The following is a 24,691-nucleotide window of genomic DNA, read 5'->3' on the forward strand; positions in this document are numbered from 1 at the left end:
TCCCCTGAAACCCTGAAAGTGAACCCCAGTCCTGCATGAAAGTGAGCTCCCCATAGCTCAACGTATTCAAGCACAATGCGGCTTTGAGTGCTGAAGCAGGCTGTGCAGCCTTGGATAAGTGACATGCCCTCTCTAAGCCTCAATTTCTCCACCTGTCAACAGCAGTGACAGCTGTGATCAGGGGATCACAGTGCATGGGGATGGCTGAGTGCATGGGGATGGGGAGGCATTTGGGAGCCCTCCCCAATACCACCCGCTGCAGCCACCCAGGTAGCCTGTCCCGGCCTGTCTGTCCCAGTCCAGGGCGGAAAGGGTGCGGGTCCTACCCGCCCCTAGGTCTGGAGGCGGAGTCGCGGTGACCTGGGAGCCCAATAAATCTGCAGTCCACAATCACGAGCTGCTCCCTAAGCCCCAAGGCGACCTCCAGCTGTCAGCGCTGAGCACAGCACCCAGGGAGAGGGACAGACAGCTGGCTGCATGGGACAGCGGAACCCAGAGTGAGAGGAGAGGTGGCCAGACAGACAGCAGGGGCAGACGCGGAGACAGAGCGGGGATAGGGAGGCGGACACGGACATCGACAACCCGTAGATTCTTAACCCAGGGAGCCCCGGCCCCTCTCGCCGCTTCCCACCCCAGACGGAGCAGGGACAGGCTGCCGAGCATCCTCCTACCCGTCCGCCCGGTCCTGCCTCCTCGGCTTCTGCCAGCTTCCCCGGCTTGAACGCACAGGGCGTCCGAGGACGCGCTGGGCCTCCGCACCCGCCCTCATGAAGGCCGTGGAGACCGGGGAACGGCCCACCTTCGGAGCCTGGGACTATGGGGTCTTTGCCCTCATGCTCCTGGTGTCCACTGGCATTGGGCTGTGGGTCGGGCTGGCTCGGGGCGGGCAGCGCAGCGCTGAGGACTTCTTCACCGGGGGCCGGCGCCTGGCGGCCCTGCCCGTGGGCCTGTCGTTGTCCGCCAGCTTCATGTCGGCGGTGCAGGTGCTAGGCGTGCCGTCGGAGGCCTATCGCTACGGCCTCAAGTTCCTCTGGATGTGCCTGGGCCAGCTTCTGAACTCGGTCCTCACCGCGCTGCTCTTCATGCCCGTCTTCTACCGCCTGGGCCTCACCAGCACCTACGAGGTACCGGACAGAGGCCCAGGGGCAGGACCCGCCCCACTGGCAGTGCTGGGACCCGGTGCGGGGGAGGCGCTGGGGCTTTGAGCCGCTGTGCAGGAGGAAGCGAATGGCACCTCGGTGCTTTAACGGAAGGGGCCCCTAGGCAGACACGTGGGGAGGTTTCTAGGAAAAGGCCCCAGGCGCCCGGAGAGGGGCAGGAGGGAGGAAGAGAAAGCCTGGCGTCCTGCTTCTTCGGTGGAAGCGCGCGAGGGGCGGGGCCCGGCTCCACCAGGTGTGTACTTACGTGTGGACACACACCTGCCTCCCACCTGCCCGGGCGTGGAGACCCACGTTTGCGCGATAGAGGGGAGTGCTGACGGCTCCAGGGTTCGAAACCTGGCTTCACTGCTTTCTTCTATCTTGGACAAGGGGCGTGCCTCTGTTTGGGTTTCCCAGCTGTCAAATGGGCGAATTACAGGACCTCCCTTCAGGGGAGAGGGTAAAGGGATTAAAATCGTGGCTCACGCCTGTAATCCCGGCACCTTGGGAGGCCAAGGCCGGCGAATCATTTGAGGTCAGGAGTTCGAGACCAGCCTGGCCAACATGGTGAAACCCCGTCCCTACTAAAAATACAAAAATTAGCCGGATGTGGTGGTGGGCACCTGTAATCCCAGCTACTCGGGAGGCTGAGACAGGAGAACTGCTTGAACCCGGGAGGTTGCAGTGAGCCGATATCGCTCCATGCACTCCAGCCTGGGCGACAGAGCTAGACTCTTCTCTCAAAGGAAAAAAAAAAAAAAAATTGTGGCAGGGCGCGGTGGCTCACGCCTGTAATCCCAGCACTTTGGGAGGCCGAGGTGGGTGGATCACGAGGTCAGGAGTTCAAGACCAGCCTGGCTAACATGGTGAAACCCCGTCTCTACTAAAAAGACAAAAATGAGCCGAGCGTGGTTGCGCGCGCCTGTAATCCTAGCTACTCAGGAGGCTGGGGCAGGAGAATTGCTTGAACCTGGGAGGTGGAGGTTGCAGTGAGCCGAGATCGTGCCACTGCACCCCAGCCTGGGCGACAGAGCGAGACTTCGTCTCAAAAAAAAAAAAAAAAAAAAAAAAATTGTGACAGGTGTATCCTAGGCGGCCAACACCATTGGCCCCGGGCACTGTCTACACTGTGCGCTTGCGGGCCACGTTGGTGTCCGCTGAGCGGTGGCTGTTCCAGGAGCCCGCGCCCGTCAGGCGCAAGTGGGAGGGCGCGTGCACACGCATGGACCAGTCCTCCAGGTCCACGGGGTACGCACAGGCACGGGATGGCACCTGTAAACGCGTGTGTGCGTGTGACGGGGCCCCCACGTGCAAGAATCTGGCGAGCGCGGTTGGCTTCCGGAGGAACGGGCCCACCTAGAGAGCAAGCGAGGGACCCCAGAGGCCTCAGCTCCCGGGTAGGGACTGTCCAGGTGACCTCGAGTCCCTCCTTGCAGTATCTGGAGATGCGCTTCAGCCGCGCGGTGCGGCTCTGCGGGACGTTGCAGTACATTGTAGCCACGGTGAGTGGCCTCGGCCCCGCCCTCCGCGCAGGGTCCCGCGAGCGCCAGCCTTCACTAGCCCCGCCTCAACCATTCAAGACCCCGCGCAGACCCCGCCCCACGCTCCCATTCTGACTCCGCCCCCACCAGTCCCGTCCCATCCACACCTAGCCTGACCCCGCCTCCACTCTGCGAGACCCGGCTTATCTGCCCCGCCCATATGCTGGGACCACCCTTCTCCCTCCTCTCCCCATCCCCAACTCGCCCAGACACCCTCCCCGTTCACCCGCTCCACACTCTGTCTACAGATGCTGTACACTGGCATCGTGATCTACGCACCGGCCCTCATCCTGAACCAAGGTGTGACTCTGGGAGATCAGGGGAGGGTGTCTGGGAGGAGAAAGGGAGGGAGAGGAGGACCCAAGACGCTGGGAACTAAGTTTGTGCCCCGCCCAGGGGCCTAACAGAGGGACCTCTTTTTGCATAGTGACCGGGCTGGACATCTGGGCGTCACTCCTATCTACCGGAATTATCTGCACCTTCTACACAGCTGTGGTGAGTGGCCCTGGGAACCTACTCCACACGGGGGATCGGGCCCACTGTGTCACTTGTGGGGAGACTCTGGGCTTGCCCCTTTCTCCCGAGGAAGCCTCTGTCCCAGCTGGGACCCAGTGTCCTCATCTTTATAGTGAAAAGTGAGCTGAAAAGCTTATTGCTGAGAATGTAGAGGTATAGTAGCTTCAGGCGTGGCTGGATCAAGGCACTCTGACCTCGTCCTCTGGGTCCCTCCCCCAGGCCCCATCAGCTCCAGGCTTCCACCTCTTCTGGCTTCCCGTCCAGCAGGAAGTGAGCTCCTGCTTCATCCTGGGGCTGGCTGAGGTCCAAGGGAGGGTTACCTTTGGCTGGCTCAGGTCTGACCTTGATAGTGATATTGTCATTATAGTGATAATAATAGTAATGGCGGCAGGGCGCAATGGCTCATATCTGTAATCCCAGCACTTTGGGAAGCAGAGGCAGGCCGATCACCTGAGGTCAGGAGTTCAAGACCAGCCTGGCCAACACGGTGTAGTAGCACTTCTACTAAAAATACAAAAATTAGGTGGGCGCAGTGGCACATGCCTGTAATCTTAGCCTCTCAGAAGGCTGGGGCAGGAAAATCGCTTGAACCCGGGAGGCGGAGGTTGCGGTTCGCGGAGATTGCGCCATTGCGCTCCAGCCTGGGCAATAGAGCGAGACTCCGTCTCAAAAAAGTAAAATAATAATAATAGTAATGGCAGCAGTCACTCACTGACGCTCATATATATCATGTCATGTTCCAAATCTTTTTCACTTATTAACTTGTTTAATTCCACTGAGCACAGTGGCTCATACCTGTAATCCCAGCACTTTGAGATGCCAAAGTGGGAGGATCACTTGAGGCCAAGGGTTCGAGACCAGCTTAGGCAACATAGTGAGACCCCCCCCCATCTCTACAAAAAAAATTTTTTTTAATTAATCGGGCATGTGGTGGTACCTGCTGTAGTTCCAGCTACTCTGCAGGCTGAGGCAGGAGGATCACTTGAGCCTAAGAGTTTCAGGTTGCAGTGAGCTGCCATCACACCACTGCACTCCAGCCTGGGCAATAGAGAGAAACCCTTTCTTTAAAAATAAAATAACTTACTTAATTCTTACAACAACACAGTAAGAAGGTATTATTATTAATCCCACTTTAGAGATGAGGAAACTGAGGCATAGAAAGGCATCAGTTCCAGGCACCACTGAAGGCCAGGTAGGGTTAGCCACGGCCAGGTCCCCCATCTAACTGCCCCTCTCCCTCTCTCTGTCCCATGCTGCAGGGCGGCATGAAGGCTGTGGTCTGGACTGATGTGTTCCAGGTCGTGGTGATGCTAAGTGGTTTCTGGGTTGTCCTGGCCCGAGGTGTCATGCTTGTGGGTGGGCCCCGCCAGGTGCTCACCCTGGCCCAGAACCACTCCCGGATCAACATGATGGAGTGAGTGAAAATGCAGAGGATACTGCAGCAGGATGGGGCTGGGACCAGCGTGGTGGCTCACGCTTGTAATCCCAGCACTTTGGGAGGCCGAGGCAGTCAAAGCACTTGAGCTCAGGAGTTCGAGACCAGCCTGGGCAACATGGTGAAACCCCATCTCTACAAAAATACAAAAATTAGCTGTGTGTGGTGGTGTGCACCTGTGGTCCCAGGTAGTCGGGAGGCTGAGGCTGGAGGGTTGCTTGAGCCCAGTAGGCCGAGGCTGCCGCGAGCTGAGATCACACTACCGCACTCCAGCCTGGATGACGGAGCTAGACTCTGTCTCGGAAAAAAAAAAAAAGCAGGGGGGCGGCTGGGCGCGGTGGCTCACGCCTGTAATCCCAGCACTTTGGGAGGCCAAAGTTGGGGGATCACCTGAGGTCAGGAGTTTGAGACCAGCATGACCGACATGGAGAAACCCCGTCTCTACTAAAAAATACAAAATTAAGCTGGGCGCGGTGGCTCACATCTGTAATCCCAGCACTTTGGAAGGCCAAGGTGGGCAGATCACGAGGTCAAGAGATCAAGACCATCCTGGCCAACCTGGTGAAACTCCATTTCTACTAAAAATACAAAAATTAGCCGGGCATGCTGGTGGGCGCCTGTAATCCCAGCTACTCAGGAGGCTGAGGCAGGAGAATTGCTTGAACCTGGGAGACGGAGGTTGCAGTGAGCCGAGATGGTGCCACTGCACTCCAGCCTGGTGACAGAGAGAGACTCGGTCTCAAAAAAAAAAAAAACCAAAAAAATTAGCAGGGCATGGTGGTGCATGCCTGTAATTCCAGCTGCTCGGGAGGCTGAGGCAGGAGAATCACTTGAACCCAGGAGGTGGAGGTTGCGGTGAGCTGAGATCACGCCATTGCACTCCAGCCTGGGTGACAAGAGTGAAACTCCATCTTAAAAAAAAAGAGAGAGAGAATGCAGCTGGCCTCCATTTGTGCCCTGGGATGGTAGAAATCAGTCAATGCCTCCTGCTCCAGGAGGTCCTTGCTGCTCTCTGCTCCTCCCCTCAGATCAGACTGGGAGCTAAAGCAGCTCTGAACTCTCAGCTGGGCAAAGAAAGAATGGTTTTTGAGTGCATAGATAGATGACTCAGTAAACAAATACATGAGGCCAGGCGCGGTGGCTCAAGCCTGTAATCCCAGCACTTTGGGAGGCCGAGACGGGCGAATCACGAGGTCAGGAGATCGAGACCATCCTGGCTAACACGGCAAAACCCCGTCTCTACTAAAAAATACAAAAAATTAGCTAGGCGAGGTGGCGGGCGCCTGTAGTCCCAGCTAGTTGCGAGGCTGAGGCAGGAGAATGGCGTAAACCCCGGAGGGGGAGCTTGCAGTGAGCTGAGATCTGGCCACTGCACTCCAGCCTGGGCGACAGAGCGAGACTCTGTCTCAAAAAAAAAAACAACCAAAAAACAAATACATGAATTTTCAATCTGGCAAATTCCTATGCATATGTCAAACCCACTCCATTTATTTTTTTATTTATTTTTAATTTAATTAATTAAATTTTTTGTTGTTTTGAGATGGAGTCTTGTTCCGTCACCCAGGCTGGAGTGCAGTGGCGCGATCTCAGCTCACTGCAACCTCCACCTCCTGGGTTGAAGTGATTCTCCTGCCTCAGCCTCCCAAGTAGCTGGGATTACAGGCACCCGCCATTATTCTCAGGTGATCCATCCGCCTTGGCCTCCCAAAGTGCTGGGATTACAGGCATGAGCCACCGCGCCCGGCCAACAAAACCCACTACAAATATCCCCTATAAGGTCCAGAAGTGCTGTCTGGGGCCCTTGGGAGGGTGAAGTCAGCGTGACATCTCCACGTGACTAACTTGCCCTGTCCCCACCCAGCTTTAACCCTGACCCGAGGAGCCGCTATACATTCTGGACTTTCGTGGTGGGTGGCACGTTGGTGTGGCTCTCCATGTATGGCGTGAACCAGGCGCAGGTACAGCGCTACGTGGCTTGTCGCACAGAGAAGCAGGCCAAGCTGTGAGTGTTTGGGGGGAGCAAGGTGGGGGTGTCTGGGACACGCTGTCCCCTCCACCAGCCTGAGGCTGTCCCCTAAGCCTTAGGCCACCTCTTCCCCCAGGGCCCTGCTCATCAACCAGGTGGGCCTGTTCCTGATCGTGTCCAGCGCTGCCTGCTGTGGCATCGTCATGTTCGTATTCTACACTGACTGCGACCCTCTCCTACTGGGGCGCATCTCTGCCCCAGATCAGGTGAGTCCCACCCAGGCTCCTGGTTGGCTCTGCACTCCCTCACTACCTTGGTGGGACTGAGGTCAAAGAGCATTTCTAGCAGAATGAATGGCCTGTGCAAAGGCCAAGAAGCAGGAAAGCGCTCAGAGGAGGCCAGGCGCAGCGGTTCACGCCTATAATCCCAACACTTTGGATCACCTGAGGTCAGGAGTTTGAGACCAGTCTGGCCAACATGGTAAAACCCCATCTCTATTAAAAATACATAAATTAGCTGGGCGTGGTGGCACACACCTGTAGTCCCAGCTACTCAGGAGGCTGAGGCAGAAGAATCGCTTGAACTCAGGAGGCGGAGGTTGCAATGAGGGGAGATCGCACCACTGCACTCCAGCTTGGGTGACAGAGTGAGACTCTGTCTCAAAAAATAAAAATAAAAAATAAGGCCGGGCGCGGTGGCTCAAGCCTGTAATCCCAGCACTTTGGGAGGCCAAGACAGGCGGATCACGAGGTCAGGAGATCGAGACCATCCTGGCTAACACGGTGAAACCCCGTCTCTACTAAAAAATACAAAAAACTAGCCGGGTGAGGTGGCGGGCGTCTGTAGTCCCAGCTACTTGGGAGGCTGAGGCAAGAGAATGGCGTGAACCCGGGAGGCGGAGCTTGCAGTGAGCTGAGATCTGGCCACTGCACTCCAGCCTGGGCGACAGAGCGAGACTCCGTCTCCAAAAAAAAAAAAAAAAAATTAAAAATAAAAAAAATTAAAAATTAAAAAATAAAAAATAAAAGAGCTCAGAGGAGGATCTGTGAGGAGTGGGGAAGGTGAGTCTGGGAGGCAATGGACCGCCCTCAGTGGGTGTGAGCAGGAGAGGGCCACATTCAGATCCAGAGTTCCAGAGAGTTCCAAAGATCCCCTGCGAGATGCTCAGGAGGAGATGAAACCATGATGCAGGCTGGGAGTGGTGGCTTTGGAGGCCTTTGGAGGCCGAGATGGGCAGATCACTTGAGGTTAGGAGTTCGAAACCAACCTGGCCAACATGGTGAAACCCCCTCTCCACTAATACAAAAATTAACCAGACCTGGTTAATTTTTGCCTGTAATCCCAGCTACTCGGGAGGCTGAGGCAAGAGAATAGCTTGAACCCACGAGGTGGAGGTTGCAATGAGCAGAGATCGCACCATTGCACTCCAGCCTGGGTGACAGAGACTCCATCTCAAACAATAACAACAACAACAACAAAACAAAACAAAACAAAAACAAAACAAGGCCCGGTGCAGTGGCTCACACCTGTAATCTCAGCACTTTGGGAGGCTGAGGTGGGGGGATCACCTGAGGTCGGGAATCGGAGACCAGCCTGACCAACATGGAAACACCCTGTCCCTACTGAAAAATACAAAATTAGCTGGGCATGGTGGCGCATGCCTGTAATCCCGGCTACTCAGAAGGCTGCGGCAGGAGAATCGCTTGAACCCGGGAGGCGGAGGTTGTGGTGAGCCGAGATGGCGCCATTGCACTCCAGCCTGGGCAACAAGAAAGAAACTCTGTCTCAAACAAAAAACAAAACAAAACAAAACAAACCCACAAAAACAAAAACTGTGATCCAGCAGGAACGAATCATGTTGGTTATAATAATAATGGCCAGCTCTGGTCTCCCATGTCCCAAGAGTCTACTCTGTGCCCCTTGCTGTTCCTTTCACCAGCAGTTAGTTTCCCATCTAATCTTTCTTCTGAGAAAGGCAGGGCGGTCACGGCTCCCACTTTACAGATGAGGAAACTGAGGCTCGGGGGGGAAGTAACTGCCTGAGGTCAATGGGCAAGTCGGTGGGGGAAGTGCCAGGACCCATGCCTAGGTCACACCCCAAGTAGAGTTTTGACCATGGGGTTCAGAGTTAGCAGAGGGTACCGGGGACCACCCCATCTGCACTCCTCCCTGGAGATCAGATCCGGGACTGCTGGACTGTGTAACTTCAGGGAGGGACTGTGCCTCTCGGCCTCACAGTCTTCATCAGTAAAACGGGGATGACACAGGTCCCTGCTTCACAGGGATCCCAGGGCTCAGCACACAGTGGGGCTCAGGGACAATTCTCAGGTTCGTGCAGTTGATAATAAACACACATTACAGCCTGAGGAACATAGGAAGACCCCATCTTTAAACAATTTTTTTTTTTTTTTTTTTTGAGACGGAGTCTCGCTCAGTCGCCCAGGCTGGGGTGCAGTGGCCGGATCTCAGCTCACTGCAAGCTCCGCCTCCCGGGTTCACGCCGTTCTCCTGCCTCAGCCTCCCGTGTAGCTGGGACTACAGGCGCCCGCCACCGCGCCCGGCTAAGTTTTGTATTTTTAGTAGAGACAGGGTTTCACCGTGTTAGTCAGGATGGTCTCGATCTCCTGACCTCGTGATCCGCCCATCTCGGCCTCCCAAAGTGCTGGGATTACAGGTGTGAGCCACCGCGCCCGGCCTTTTTTTTTTTTTTTTTTTTCTTTTGAGAGTCTGGCTCTGTTGTGCAGGCTGGAGTGCAGTGTCACAATCTCCGCTTACCTCTGCCTCTCGGATTCAGGCAATTCTCCTGCCTCAGTCTCCCAAGTAGCTGGGACTATAGGTGTGAACCACCACACCAGCTCCACCACACCCACCTTAATTCTGTGTTTTGGGTAGAGATGAGGTTTCACCGTGTTGGCCAGGCTGGTCTTGAACTCCTGAGCTCAAGTGATCCACCCGCCTCAGCCTCCCAAAGTGTTGGGATTATAGGCGTGAGCCACTGTGCCCGGCCAGACCCCTATCTTTACACAAAAATTAAAAAAAAATTATCCAGGCATGGTGGCGCACACCTGTGGTCTCAGCTACTGGGTGGCTGAGGCAGGAGGATCGCTGGAGCCCAGGAGTTCTAGGCTGCAGTGAGCCACAATCGTGACACTGCACTCCAGCCTGGGCGACAGAGCAAGATCTTATCTCAAAACAAAACAAAACAAAACAAAAACCACAAACAAAAACTAAATGCATATTAAATGCTGACTGTGAACCCCGTCTGTCCTGGGTGCTGGGGACGTGCAGCATCAGGACAGATAGAAGCCCCTGCCCTCGGGGTGCTGCTGTCTGGGAGACTGACCCCCAGTTCTCCCCAGTACATGCCTCTGCTGGTGCTGGACATCTTCGAAGATCTGCCTGGAGTCCCTGGGCTCTTCCTGGCCTGTGCTTATAGTGGCACCCTCAGGTGAGCACCCCCGCTTGTTCATGGAGTGTTATTTCAGCACCTGGGAGCCTCCTCATCCCAACCTGCCATCCCCCTGGGGCATGGAATGTTCTGGACCTGTCCATCATTCCCAGTTCCTGCTTGATCCCTAGAAGACAGCTCAGGGAGGTGCTGGCAGAGAGCATGCCCTGGGCACAGGGACCCCAACTGCAGGGGTTTACCTTCTTATCACCTGTCATGGCCACGCCTGACTCTCCTCTCTTCTTCTTCCTTCTTTCCTTCCTTCCTCCCCCAGACAAATATTTATTGAACATCTACCATGTGGCAAGCACTGTTGTTCTTTTTTTTTTTCCAGATGGAGTCTTGCTCTGTTACCTAGGGTGGAGTGCAGTGGTGCGATCTTGGCTCACTGCAAATTCCGCCTTCTGGGTTCAAGCGATTCTCCTGTCTCAGCCTCCCAAGTAGCTGGGATCACAGGGGCACGCCACCATGGCCGGCTAATTTTTGTATTTTTAGTAGAGATAGGGTTTTGCCATTTTGGCCAGGCTGGTCTCGAACTCCTGGCCTCAGGTGATCCACATGCCTTGGCCTCCCAAAGTGCTGGAATTGCAAGCGTGAGCCACTATGCCCAGCCCAGGTACTGTTGTTCTAAACCCTGGGGCACAACCATGACCAAGCAGTCCCCTACTCCTGCCTTCCAAGGCCACACACTCAGGTGGTTTCCACTCTTCTGGGACTTCTGGTCACACGCTTTCACTGTCCCTTTTGCAAATCTCCCACATGTGACTATAGTCCCTCTGGAACCAGAACCTGCCTGTCTGTCCCACCTGCCCTTGGTCACAGGTGTCCTTGCTCCTGTGGGGATGTCTCAGGTCTTCGGGGAGGGGAGGGGTGGATATCTCCTTCACTTTTGCAGGACTGGGTTACCCCCACCTCTGCCCTCAGGCTGGGTGAGGTCTGGCGGGCCAGATGGTGTGGATGGTCTCTCCATATGGCCTGAGGACCCCCCACCGCCTTCCTCACACAGCACAGCATCCACCAGCATCAATGCCATGGCTGCAGTCACTGTGGAAGACCTCATCAAACCTCGGCTACAGAACCTGGCACCCAGGAAACTCGTGATTATCTCCAAGGGGCTCTGTGAGTTTCAGGGAGACCTGGGTGGGAGGCCAGGGCAGTCCCTCCCCATTGACCATGCCACCCCCGTTCACTACAGCACTCATCTACGGATCGGCCTGTCTCACTGTGGCGGCTCTGTCCTCGCTGCTTGGAGGAGGTGTCCTCCAGGTGAGACCCCACCTGCCCCCTGCCCTGGTCTCCCTGAGAGGCGGAGGCATCTTTCCCATTGAACTGAGGCTCAAAGAGGTCACATGTGGCCGCGGCAGAACTCCTTTTTTTTTTTTTTTTTTTTTAGGCGGAGTCTCGCTCTGTCGCCCCGGCTGGAGTGCAGTGGCGCCATCTCGGCTCACTGCAAGCTCCGCCTCCTGGGTTCACGCCATTCTCCTGCCTCAGCCTCCTGAGTAGCTGGGACTACAGGCGCCCACCACCACGCTGGCATTTTTTTGTATTTTTAGTAGAGACGGGGTTTCACCGTGTTAGCCAGGATGGTCTCGATCTCCTGACCTCAAGTGATCCATCCGCCTCTACCTCCCAAAGTGCTGGGATTACAGGTGTGAGCCACCATGACTGGTCTGGCTAATTTTTTTTTTTTTTTTTTTTTTTTTTTTTGAGATGGAGTTTCACTCTTGTTGCCCAGGCTGGAGTGCAATGGCACAATCTCGGCTCATTACAACCTCCACCTCCCGGATTCAAGCAGTTCTCCTGCTTCAGCCTCCCTAGTAGCTGGGATTACAGGCATGCACTACCACGCCCGGCTATTTTGTATTTTTAGTAGAGATGTGGCTTCTCCACGTTGGTCAGGCTGGTCTTGAACTCCCTACCCGAGTTGATCTGCCCGCCTCGGCCTCCTGAAGTGCTGGGATTACAAGCGTGAGCCACTGCGCCCAGTCTGGCTTGGCTAATTTTAAAACTTTTTTTAGAGACAGGGTGTCGCTTCGTGCCTAGGCTGGTCTTGAACTCCTGGCCTCAAGCAATCACCCATCTCACCCTTCCAAGGCGCTGAGATTAAGAACTAGGTTCTATTTGATGCCAGAGGCCATCAGGGGACTTTTTTGCAGCTGGCTGGCTTGGGGCAGAGGAATTGGGAAGTGGGGGGTGGCGACCTTACGGAGGTTGCAGTGAGCCCAGATCGTGCCACTGCACTCCAACCTGGGCAGCAAAGTGAGACTCTGTCTAAAAAACAAAAAGAAGAAAAAAGGGCCTCCCTGGCTTGAGGGTGGGACTGCCACCCACAGGAGAAAATCAGTATCTTTGCCTCCAACCCAGGGGAGAGAGGCAGGAACGGGGGGTGGGGGGTCCTCTTCCCTTTAGGGAAACTGAGACACAGAGGAGTCCTTGAGCCCCACAGTGGCGTTCCTGAGGTCTCGCTTTCCCAGCGGGTAAACTGAGGCCCGGAGGGGTGGGAGGGCTCCGCCTTCAGCCCCACTTCCACCTACTCTCCCAGGGCTCCTTCACAGTCATGGGAGTCATCAGCGGCCCCCTCCTTGGAGCGTTCGTCTTGGGAATGTTCCTGCCAGCCTGCAACACCCCGGTGAGTGGGGGCGGGGGCGAGGGGCGGGGCGGGGGCGGGGCCAGACAGGCCCCTCCCCTTCCCTGACGCCGGCTCTGCCCCCAGGGAGTCCTCTCCGGACTGGGCGCCGGCTTGGCGCTGTCGTTGTGGGTGGCCTTGGGCGCCACACTGTACCCACCCAGCGAGCAGACCATGAGGGTCCTGCCGTCGTCGGCTGCCCGCTGCTTGGCTCTCTCAGTCAACGCCTCTGGCCTGCTGGACATGGCTCTCCTCCCTGCTAACGACTCCAGCAGGGCCCCCAGGTGAGCCGACTTGGGGTGGGAGGGACCCGATCCCGGGATGGTGTGATCTTGAAGGGAAACTTGCTTGCCCTGAACTCTGCCTAAGAAGCCTGATTAGTAAAATGCATTCCTGGTGGAGGGAATGGTAGGTGCAAAGGCCCTGAGGCCGCAATCAGGCTAGTCCCAGTCCAACTGCACTGAGGTTAGGGTGCATTTAATGGGAGGAGAGATGGGTGGGAGATATGGTGCAGCCAGAGGAAGCTAGTACTTTTTTTGTTTTGTTTTTCTGAGACAGAGTCTCGCTCTGTTGTCCAGGCTGGAGTGCAGTGGTGCAGTCTCAGCTCACTGCAGCTTCAAACTCTTAGGTTAAAGCAATCCTCCCAGCTTGAGGGCAGCCCAGAATTTGGTTTGATTCCAATTTTTATTGAGATAAATTAGCCATATAAAAGTGGCATTTAGGCCAGGTGGGCGCAGTGGCTCACACCTGTAATCCCAGCACTTTGGGAGGCCGAGGCAGGTGGATCACCTGAGGTCAGGAGTTCAAGACCAGCTTGATCAACATGGGAAAACCCTGTCTCTACTAAAAATACAAAACTTAGCCAAGCATGGTGGCAGGCGCCTGTAATCCCAGCTACTCAGGAGGCTGAGGCAGGAGAATTGCTTGAACCCAGGAGGTGGAGGTTGCAGTGAGCTGAGATCGTACCACTGCATTCCAGCCTGGGCAACAAAAATGAAACTCCATCTCAAATAAATAAATAAATAAAAATGGCATTTAGTATATTTGTGCAACCATCACCACTATCTAACTCAAGAACGTTTTCTTTTTTTTTTTTTTCTAATTTTGTATTTTTAGTAGAGACGGGAGTTCACCATGTTGGCCGGGCTGGTCTCGAACTCCTGACCTCAGGTGATCCCCCCACCTCAGCCTCCCAAAGTGCTGGGATTACGGGTGTGAGCCACCGTGCCTGGCCCCAAAAACATTTTCTTTTCTTTTCTTTCTTTCTTTTTTTTTTTCTGAGACAGGGTCTTGCTCTGTTGCCCAGGCTGCAGTCCAGTAGCGCGATCATAGCTCACTGCTGCCTCAACCTCCTGGGCTCAAGGAATCTTCCTACCTCAGCCCCCCCTAGTTGCTGGGACCGCAGGCACACACCGTCATGTCCTACTAGTTTTTATTTTTATTTTTTGTAGAGACAGGATCTGACTATGTTGCCCAGGCTGGTCTGGAATTCCTGGGCTCAAGTGATCTGCCCGCCTAAGCCTGGCAAAGTGCTGGGATTACAGGTGTGAGCACCCAGCCAACCAAGAACATTTTCTGTTTTGTTTCTTTCTTTTTTTTTTTTTTTTTTTTTTGGTTTTTGGGTGGGTTTTTTTGCTTTTTGGTTTTTTGGAGACAGGGTCTCACTCTAACACCCAGGCTGGAGTGCAATGGCACAATCACAGCTCACTGCACCTTTGACCTCCAGACTCCAATGATCCTCCAGCCTCAGCCTCCCAAGTAGCTGGGACTACAGGCATGCACCACCATGCCAGGCTAAATTTTTTGTATTTTTTATAGAGATGAGTTTTTGCCATGTTGCCCAGTCTCAAACTACTGGGCTCAAGTTATCTGCCTGCCTCTGCCTCCCAAAGTGCTGGGATTACAGGTGTGAGGTACTGTGCCCGGCCACAAGAACATTTTTTTATCATTCCAGAAACAAGCCCTGTCCCCATCAGCAGTCACTTCCCACTTCCCCCGTTTCCCCAGCTCCTGGCAAGCACGAATCCACTTTCTGTTTCTATGAATTTGCCTGTTCTGGGCATTTCATGTAAATGGAATCATAAAATATGCAACCTTTTGTGTCTTAGCATAATACATATATATTTTTTGAGACAGTTTCACTTTGTCGCCCAGGCTGGAGTGCAATGGCATGATCTCAGCTCACTGCAACCTCCTCCCAGGTTCAAGCAATTCTCCTGTCTTGGCCTCTTGAGTAGCTGGGGTCACAGGTGTATGCCACCACGCTTGGGTAATTTTTGTATTTTTAGTAGAGATGGAGTTTCACCATATTGATCAGGCTGGTCTTGAACTCCTGACCTCAGGAGATCTACACAGCTTGACCTTCCAAAGTGCTGGGATTACAGCAGAGTACAGTGGAGCCACTGCACTCCAGTCGGGGTAAGAGAGTTGAGACTCCACCAAAAACAAACAAACAAGCAAACAAAAAAACCCAAAAACGTGAACAAGTTTTGGTATGGACATATGTTTTAATTTCTCTCGGTATATACCTATGAGTGGAATTGCTGGGTCATATTGTAATTCTTTATTTAACTTTTTTTTTTTTTTTTTTGAGATGGAGTCTTGCTCTGTCACCCAGGCTGGAGTGCAGTGGTGTGATCTCGGCTCACCGCAATCTCCGCCTCCTGGGTTCAAGCAATTCTCCTGCTTCAGCCTCCCAAGTAGCTGGGATTACAGGTGTGCACCACCACACCTGGCTAATTTTTATATTTTTAGTAGAGAAGGAGTTTCACCATGTTGGTCAGGGTGGTCTCAAACCCCTGACCTCAGATGATCCACCTGCCTCGGCCTCCCAGAGTGTTAGGATTACAGGCCTGAGCCACCACGCCCGGCCTATGTTTAACTTTTTGAGGAACTACCAGACTGTTTTCCACAGTGGCCACATCATTTTACATTCCCACCAGCAACATATGAGGATTCTAACTTCTCCACGTCCTCGCCAATACTCATTATTCTCCATCCTAGTGGGTGTGAAGTGATACCTCACTGTGGTTTTGATTTGCATTTCCCTGATGAATAATGATGTTGAGCATCTTTTCATGTGCTTATTGGCCATTTGTGTATCTTCTTTGGAGAAATGTCTATTCAAACCCTTTGCCCATCCAGCCTGGGTAACATAGAAAGACCCCATCTCTATAAAAATGAAAATGAAAACAGCTGGGCATGGTGGTGCACACTTGTAGTCCCAGCTACTTGGGAGCTTGAGGCAAAGAGGATCGCTTGAGCCTGGGAGGCCAAGGCTGCAGTGAGGCATGATCCCACCACTGCACTCCATCCTGGGCAACAGAGCAAGACCCTGTCCCAAATTAAACAAAAACAAAAGCAAAAACACCCTTTGCCCATTTTTAAATTGGGTGATTTGTCTTTTTATTGTTGAGTTATAATTTACATATTTTTGTATCTTTATATATTCTGGGTACAAGCCCCTGATCAGATGTATAATTTGCATGTGATATTTTCTCCCATTCTGTAGGTTGTCTTCATTCTCTCGATGGCATCCTTTGATGCACGGAAGTTTTTAATTCTTTTTTTGGGGGGTGGGGATGGAGTCTCACTCTGTCACCCAGGCTGGAGTGCAGTGGTGCGATTTCAGCTCACTGCAAACTCCACCTCCCAGGTTCAAGGGATTCTCCCACCTCAGCCTCCTGAGTAGCTGTGACTACAGGTGCACACCACCATGCCAGGCTAATTTTTGTGTTTTTAGTAGAGATGGGGTTTCACCAAGTTAGCCAGCCTGGTTTCAAACTCCTGACCTCAGCCTGCCTCAGCCTCACAAAGTGCTAGGATTACAGGCATGAGCCACCACCATGCCTCATTAATTTTTGATGAAGTCCATTTGATTTATTTTTTCTCTGGTGGCTTTTGCTTTTGGTGTCATATCTAAGAAACAATTACTGTCATGAAGATTCCCACCTGTGTTTTCTTCTGAGAGTTTAATTTGGTTTGATTTTGAAGGTGACAGGGAGCCCTAGAGAGTGATGGGCAGCAGCAGGTGATCTGAGCTACATTTTAGTAATGCACTCTCTGACTGCGTGTGGAGGATGTCCAGGGTGGGCATAGGATACCTGGAGGGAAGGAGCGTTGCCTACTGCACAGGTCTGGACAGACAGTAGTGGAGGTCTGTGCTAGGTCATGGCAGTTGGGGGAAGGAAGTAAGGAGTGAGGTGGGAACAGCTTTTGAGCACAGGCAGGGGATAAAAGAGGAGGTTCAAGTCTGTCTGTCCCAACCTGCAGCTCAGGAATGGACGCCAGCCGACCCGCCTTAGCTGACAGCTTCTATGCCATTTCCTATCTCTATTATGGTGCCCTGGGCACGCTGACCACTGTGCTGTGCGGAGCCCTCATCAGCTGCCTGACAGGTAGGTAAACAGAGCCTGTGGCCTTAGAGGTCACCCCATTCATCTCTCTGTGTCAAGGCTCCACCCAGCAGGGAGGGGAGAAAGGATGCTCCCATTGGCCGAGCTACCACTGCCTGTTGTACACATTTGCACATAATTATTATTATCATCATCATCATCATCATTTTTAAGATAGAGTCTCACTCTGTCACCCAGGCTGGAGTGCAGTGGTGTGATCTCAGTTCACCGCAACCACCACCTCCCAGATTCAAGCGATTCTCATGTCTCAGCCTCCCGAGTAGCTGGGATTACAAGGGTGCGCCACCATGCCTGGCTAATTTTGCATTTTTAGTAGAGATGGAGTTTCACCATGTGTCTTGAACTCGTGGGCTCAAGTGATCCACCCACCTTGGCCTTCCAAAGTTCTGGGATTACAGGTGTGAGCCACTGCACCTGGGCTGTACCTATTTTTTTAAAAGGAAAAAAAAAGTTTGTGAGGAAAAAAGAAGGGTATATGTGTATATATAGATACGCACACACACACACTCTTTTATGTATATGTATACATAAAAGAAATTATGAATTTATATAAAAATTATGAATATATATATACATAAAATAAAGTGTGTGTGTATATATATATGTGTGTGTATATATATAGTTCCTTTTAAAGAGACTGGGTCGGCTGGGTGTGGTGGCTCACGCCTGTAATCCCAGCACTTTGGGAGGCTGAGGCGGGTGGATCACCTGAGGTCAGGAGTTCGAGACCAGCCCGGCCAACATGGTGAAACCCAGTCTCTACTAAAAATACAAAAAAAAAAAAAAAAAATTAGCTGGGTGTGGTGGCAGGAGCCTGTAACCCCAGTTACTTGGGAGGCTGAGGTAAGGGAATCGCTTGATCTGGGGAGGTGGAGGTTGCAGTGAGCCAAGATCACATCACTGCACTCCAGCCTGGGTGAGAGAATGAGACTCCATCTAAGAAAGAAAGAAAGAGAGAAAGAGAGAAAGAAAAGAAAGAAAGAGAGAGAGAGAGAGAGAGAGAGAGAGAGAGAAAGGAAAGAAGGAAGGAAGGAAGGAAGAAAGAAAAAGAAAGAAAGAAAGAAAGAAAGAAAGAAAGAAAGAAAGAAAGAAAGAAAGAAAGAAAAAAAAAAAAAAGAAAAGAAAAGAAAGAAAGAAAAGAGACGGGTCTCACTCTGTTACCCAGGCTGGAGTGCAGTGGCACGATCATGGCTCACTGCAACCTTGAACTCCTGAGCTGAAACAATCCTCCCACCTCATCCTCCCAAGTAGCTGAGACTACAGGTGTGCGCCAACGTAACCAGCTCACATTTACACCCTTTAAAGCTATGTCGCTTTCTTGACAACCCTGCACCTCTCAGAGCTTGCCCTATTTTGCAGAGACAGAAACTGAGGCATCGCCTGCAACTCCTCTCCCCCGTAAGATTAAGTCCTCAGTAGAGGATATGGGATGGGGCGGGTGGCGCTATCCCTGGTGCTGAAATATCTTTTAAAGCTGCCGGTGACTCTGCACTTGTCAGGGAATTCTAAATTCCACGGAAAAGTAGAAGGAGACAAAGAGGGGAAAATCAGTAGTGATAACAGTACCTGCTCACACTTCTTGAGTCTCAGACTTCACATTCATCAGGCCTTTATCGAGTCCTCCTCTGTGCTGGGCACTATTTTAGGCACTGGGGATGCAGCAGTGAATGGAACCGTGTGCTGAACCCTCCCAGCCATCCATTAATGTCTTTGTTTTGTTTTGTTTTGTTTTTTGAAATGGAGTTTCACTCTGGTCGCCCAGGCTGGAGTGCAATGGTGCGATGTTGGCTCACTGCAACCTCTGACTCCCAGGTTCAAGCAATTCTCCTACCTCAGTCTCCTGAGTGGCTGGGATTACAGGCACCCACCCCTACGCCTGACTAATTTTAGTATTTTTAGTAGAAATGGGGTTTCACCATGTTGGCCAGGCTAGTCTCGAACTCCTGACATCAAGTGATCCCCTGCCTCGGCCTTCCAAAGTGCTGGGATTACAGGCGTGAGCCACCATACCCAACCTCCATTGATGTTTTTGTTTTGTTTTGTTTTGTTTTAGAAACAGGGTCTTGCTCTGTCACCAAGCTGGAGTGCAGTGGCACAATGACGGCTCACTGCAGCCTTGACCTCTTGGGCTCAAACGATCCTCCTGCCTGAGCCTCCCAAGTAGCTGAGACTAGAGGCACGCGCCACCATGCCTGGCTAATTTTGTAATATTTTGTAGAGATGGGGTCTCACTATGTTGCCTAGGCTGGTCTCCAACTACTGGGCAACTCCAAGCAATTCTATCGCCTTAGACTCCCAAAGTATGATTATAAGCATGAGCCACCATGCCTGGCCTCACTGATATTTTATTACAACCTCACTGAATAGATGAGGAAACTGAGGCTCAGAGACTTGCCAGGGTCCCTCAGTGAGACTGGAGCCTGTTAGACTTCATAGTCCAGGGATCTTCTTTCTCTTTCCCAGGGCCTGGTCTCCAACCCCCATGACCCCTTCATTAAATACCTGGATTTCTCCATTTCTTCCCGCCTCTCAGGCCCCACCAAACGCAGCACGCTGGCCCCGGGATTGTTGTGGTGGGACCTCGCACGGCAGACAGCATCAGTGGCCCCCAAGGAAGAAGTGGCCATCCTGGATGACAACTTGGTCAAGGTCAGTCTTAGGCTGAGTTCCCAGATCTAGAGGCAGCCACGTGGCTTTGGGACATGACCATAGCTCAGGGGAGGGACATGGTACATCAGCACCTTTCTCCATCTCTTGTTATATCCAGTCAAAAGACTCTGTTGGGAGCTGATTCATCCTCAACAGTTTTTATTATCTCCCTTCACAAGGACTGAACGGAGTTTAATACTATTCCTTTTTGTTTGTTTGCTTGTTTTTTGAGACAGAGTCTCACTCTGTTGCCCAGGCGGGAGTGCAGTGGTGCAATCTTGGCTCACTGCAACCTCCACATCCCGAGTTCAAGCGATTCTCCTACCTCAGCCTCCTGAGTAGCTGGTACTACAAGCACATGCTACCGCGCCCAGCTAATTTTTGTGTTTTTAGTAGAGACGGGGTTTCACCATGTTGCCCAGTCTGGTCTCGAACTCCTGACCTCAAATGATCCACCCACCTTGGACTCCCAAAGTGCTGGGATGACAGGCGTGAGCCACCAAGCCCAGCCTCATCTTCAAGTTTTTATTATCTCCCTTCATAAGGACTGAACAAAGTTGAATACTATTCCTTTTTGTCGTTATCTGTTCTTACAGTGACTTCCAATCTTTGGCAGGTGAAACTGGTGTGCCGTTAGGGTATTGATGTAAAGTCTCTTCTTAAAATAAAATTACTTAATTCAAAAGTGAGTCAACTTGGGGGAAAACTCTTACATAAGAAACACAACAGATGGTAGACCGATTTTGGCTAAAACCGCGTGGTTGCTTTGTGAATTCCCAGAGTTTGGAAAATGCTGTCCCTGGGGGACCTGATCCCATGCCTACCCCTGTTTTGGAATCCCTGTTACATTCTCTCATTTACTGAGAACCTGCTGTGTACCCAGTCCTGCTCTGGGCTATGGTCAGAGGCCCCCACCCCACCCTCATCTAGCAGGGGCAGGTGAAAACTAAAAAGAGAAACATGTAGGGTCTGTCTCAGCATGTGATAAGCATTCAAAAGATAATACAACCAGATGCTGTCAGGCTGGGCACGGTAGCTCACGCCTGTAATCCAAGCACTTCGGGAGGTTGAGGTGGGAAGATTGCTTGAGGCCAGGAGTTCCAGACCAGCCTGTCGAACATGGCTAAACCCGGTTTCTACTAAAAACACAAAAATTAGCCGGGCATGGTGGCGTGTGCCTGTAATCCCAGCTACTTGGGAGGCTGAGGCAGGAGAACTGAGCACTTGAACCCGGGAGGTAGAGCTTGTAGTGAGCTGAGATCATGCCACTGTATTCCAGCCTGGGTGACAGAGCAAGACTTTGTCAAAAAAGAAGGAAGGAAGAGAGGGAGGGAGGGAGGAAGGAAGGAAGGAAGGAGAAGGAAGGAAAGGAAAGAAAGAAGGAAGGAAGGAAAAAGAAGGAAGGAAAGGAAAGAAAGAGCCTGGTGTGGCGCCTCACCTCTGTAATCCCAGCACTTTGGGAGGCCGAGGCAGGTGGATCACCTGAGGTCAGGAGTTTGAGACCAGCCTGGCCAACATGGTGAAACCCCATCTCTACTAAAAATACAGAAAAATTAGCCGGGTGTGGTGGTAGGTGCCTGTGATTCCAGCTGCTCGGAAGGCTGAGGCAGGAGAATTGATTGAACCCGGGAGGCAGAGGTTGCAGTGAGCAGAGATCGTGCCATTGCACTCCAGCCTGGGCAACAAGAGCCAGATACTGTCAGAAAGAAAGAAAAGACAGACGCGAGAGAGAGAGAGAGAGAGAGAGAGAGAGAGAGAGAGAGAGAGAGAGAACGTAAGAGAGCAAGCAAGCAAACAAAAAAGAAAAACATGTAGGGTCTCAGCATGATAAACATTCAAAGGATAATAAAACCGGATGCTGTGATGGGGAGCAACTTTAGCCAGGGAAGTCGGGGGTGGCCTCTTGGGAGAGATGACATTGATTAACCCTGAGTTAGGAGAAGGAACCAGCCACAGACAGGAACAGCTTTGACTGAGAAGGGGATTGGGAGGGGAGGGGTTTAGCTGAAGGGGTTTAAAACTCCCTCCAGCTGCCCTAGAGAAGTATTTATCTTTTCTTTATTCCTCTTTTCTTTTCTCTTCTTTCCTTTCTTTTTTTTTCTTTCTCTCTCTTTTTCTTTTAGTTTTTGTTCTTTATTATTTTATTTTTCTTTTTTTGTTGTCTTTGTTTTATTTGTGTTTTTTTTCTTTTTCTTTTTTTGAGAGAGGATCTCACTCTATTGCCCAGGCTGGAGCGCAGTGGAATGGCCATGGCTCACTGCAGCCCCAACCTCCATGGCCTGAAAAATTCTCCTGTCTTTCAGCCTCCTGAGTAGCTGGGATTACGGGCGTGCACCACCAAGCCTGGTTAATTTTTTTTATTTTTGGTAGAGATGGGGTTTTGCCATGTTGGCCAGGCCGGTCTTAAACTCCTGGGTTCAAGTGATCTGCCCGCCTCGGCCTCCCAAAATGCTAGGATTACAGGGGTGAGCCACCGTGCCTGGCCAGAAATGTTTATTTTTTTGAAGGTGAATGAGCAGAGAAGCAGAGAGAGGAGGGAGGAACTATAGCAGGCATCTGAGAAAGCGTTGATGGCCTGGGCTGTAGGTGACATGTGAGTGGGAAAGAGAAGCACATGGAAATTTTGGAGGCAGAGGGGGCAGGACTGGCCTGTGCACTGAACAAGGGGATAGTGTGCAATTCTGTGCATGCCCCGTCCCGCCAGGTCCACAAGTGGCCCCATCTGGGAGGTGAGCTGATACGTAACAGGATGGGGACAGGGTCTCTGATGGGGTCTCTTTACCCCATTTTTCCCCAGGGTCCTGAAGAACTCCCTGCTGGAACCAAGAAGGCTCCTGGCTTCCTGCCCACCAACGAGGACCGTCTGTTTTTCCTGGGGCAGAAGGAGCTGGAGGGGGCTGGCTCCTGGACCCCCTGTGGTAGACATGATGGTGGTCGAGACCAGCGGGAGACAAACCTCTGAGGACAGAGCCAGCTGCTGACTGATACCCTGGGATGGAACCTCAGGATGGGTCAATCCCAGACCATGGGCCCACGGCCTCGGGCTGCGATTGGCTGGATTGCCTTGTATGCAAATGAGTTCAGGACTACAAGACCCTACCCCATGGGGAGGCCCTGCCTCCAGGAGGTCATTTTTTAAATCCAGCCCCTTTCTTCAACTGTTCCTAGTATTAGATGCTGCAGCCCCGACGGCTCCCCCAAAATAAGGCTGGGTTTTTCTCTCTTTCTCTTTTTATTTTTTTTGAGATGGAGTTCTGCTCTGTCACCTAGGCTGGAGTACAGTGGTGTGATCTCGGCTCACTGCAACCTCTGCCTCCCAGGCTCAAGTGATTTTCCTGCCTCAGCCTCTTGAGTAGCTGGGATTACAGGCGCCCACCACCATGCCCAGCTAACTTTTTGTATTTTTAGTAGAGATGGGGTTTCACCATATCGCCCAGGCTGGTCTCGAACTCCTGACCTCAAGTGATCCACTCACCTTGGCCTCTCAAAGTGCTGGGATTACAGGCATCAGCCACCATGCCCGGCCTACCGTTTTTCTCAGTCTATAATAGAAAGATGTTGGCCGGGCGCGGTGGCTCAAGCCTGTAATCCCAGCACTTTCGGAGGCCGAGACGGGCAGATCACGAGGTCAGGAGATGGAGACCATCCTGGTTAACACGGTGAAACCCCGTCTCTACTAAAAAATACAAAAAACTAGCCAGGCGAGGTGGCGGGCGCCTGTAGTCCCAGCTACTCGGGAGGCTGAGGCAGGAGAATGGCGTAAACCCAGGAGGCGGAGCTTGCAGTGAGCTGAGATCTGGCCACTGCACTCCAGCCTGGGCGACAGAGTGAGACTCCGTCTCAAAAGAAAGAAAGATGTTGTTGGAATCCCCTCTGGACAACAGGACAACACAGGAAACTCCCAGATCTGACATCAGAATCTGAGAAAGACCCCAGCTCTTACCTGAAACGTGTTTAACCTTATTATTATTTTTGAAACAGAGTTTAGCTCTTGTCGCCCAGGCTGGAGTGCAATGATATGATCTTGGCTCACTGCAATCTCTGCCTCCCGGGTTCAAGCGATTCTCCTGCCTCAGCCTCCCAAATAGCTGGGATTATAGGTGCCTGCCACCACACCCACCTAATTTTTGTAGTTTTAGTAGAGACGGGGTTTCATCATATTGGTCAGGCTGGTCTCGAACTCCTGACCTCAGGTGATCCACCCGCCTTGGCCTCCCAAAGTGCTGGGATTACAGATGTGAGCCACCAGGCCCAGCCAGAGCCACTGTGCCTGGCCTGTGTTTAACCTTAGCAAGCATTTTGCAAGTCTTCAGGCCCAACTTCCTGTGCCCCATTTCACAGGCAGAGAAACTGAGGCTCGGAGAGGAGGGCAATGACTTGGCCAAGGATACAATAGTAATCCAGGCATTCACCAAGAGTTGAACACCAACTCTCTCTCCTTTCTTTGTTCTTTCTTTTCTTTTCTTTTTTTGAGACAGAGTCTCGCTCTGTCACCCAGGCTGGATGCAGTGGCGCAATTTGCTCACTGCAACCTCCGCCTCACGGGTTCAAGTGATTCTCCTGCCTCAGCAACCTGAGTACCTGGGATTACAGTGAGCGCCGCCACGCCCGGGTAATTTTTGTAATTTTGTGTTTTTGTAGAGACAGGGTTTTGCCATGTCAGCCAGGCTGGTCTCAAACTCCTGATCTCAGGTGATCCTCCTGCCTTGGCCTCCCAAAGGGCTGGGATTACAGGGGTGAGCCACTGTGCCCCGCCTCTTTCTTCTTTATTTTCTTCCTGGGATTGGAGAGGGGATAATTCAGACCCCACATGGCCTCCAACCTTGGCCCACACACCTGCCATGGCTCCCATCACCCTGAGCCTGCTGGCGTCCCCTCCTCACCTGACAATGGAGGCTCTCGAATTAGGTTGTGTCCCCTCAAAAGTCATGTCCACCCAGAACCTCAGACCATGAG

At 52.4% G+C, this 24,691-nt stretch overlaps 1 protein-coding gene across 1 annotated transcript; it reads left to right on the plus strand.

Moving 5' to 3' along the window:
• The first annotated feature begins 422 nt into the window (after positions 1 to 422).
• LOC105486712 (solute carrier family 5 member 5) lies at positions 423 to 23,236 on the plus strand. Its single transcript, XM_071086895.1, has 15 exons — positions 423 to 1,124; positions 2,576 to 2,641; positions 2,929 to 2,980; positions 3,108 to 3,175; positions 4,456 to 4,610; positions 6,493 to 6,633; positions 6,734 to 6,863; positions 9,957 to 10,045; positions 11,052 to 11,164; positions 11,241 to 11,311; positions 12,588 to 12,674; positions 12,759 to 12,955; positions 16,944 to 17,068; positions 19,620 to 19,735; positions 22,533 to 23,236. Exons 1-15 carry the CDS (start codon positions 768 to 770, stop codon positions 22,695 to 22,697), a joined length of 1,932 nt encoding a protein of 643 aa, XP_070942996.1. The 5' UTR covers positions 423 to 767; the 3' UTR covers positions 22,698 to 23,236.
• The last annotated feature ends 1,455 nt before the right edge of the window (positions 23,237 to 24,691 follow it).

This window comes from Macaca nemestrina, chromosome 20 (assembly GCF_043159975.1).
Source record: "Macaca nemestrina isolate mMacNem1 chromosome 20, mMacNem.hap1, whole genome shotgun sequence".
Taxonomy (NCBI): Eukaryota; Metazoa; Chordata; class Mammalia; order Primates; family Cercopithecidae; genus Macaca; species Macaca nemestrina.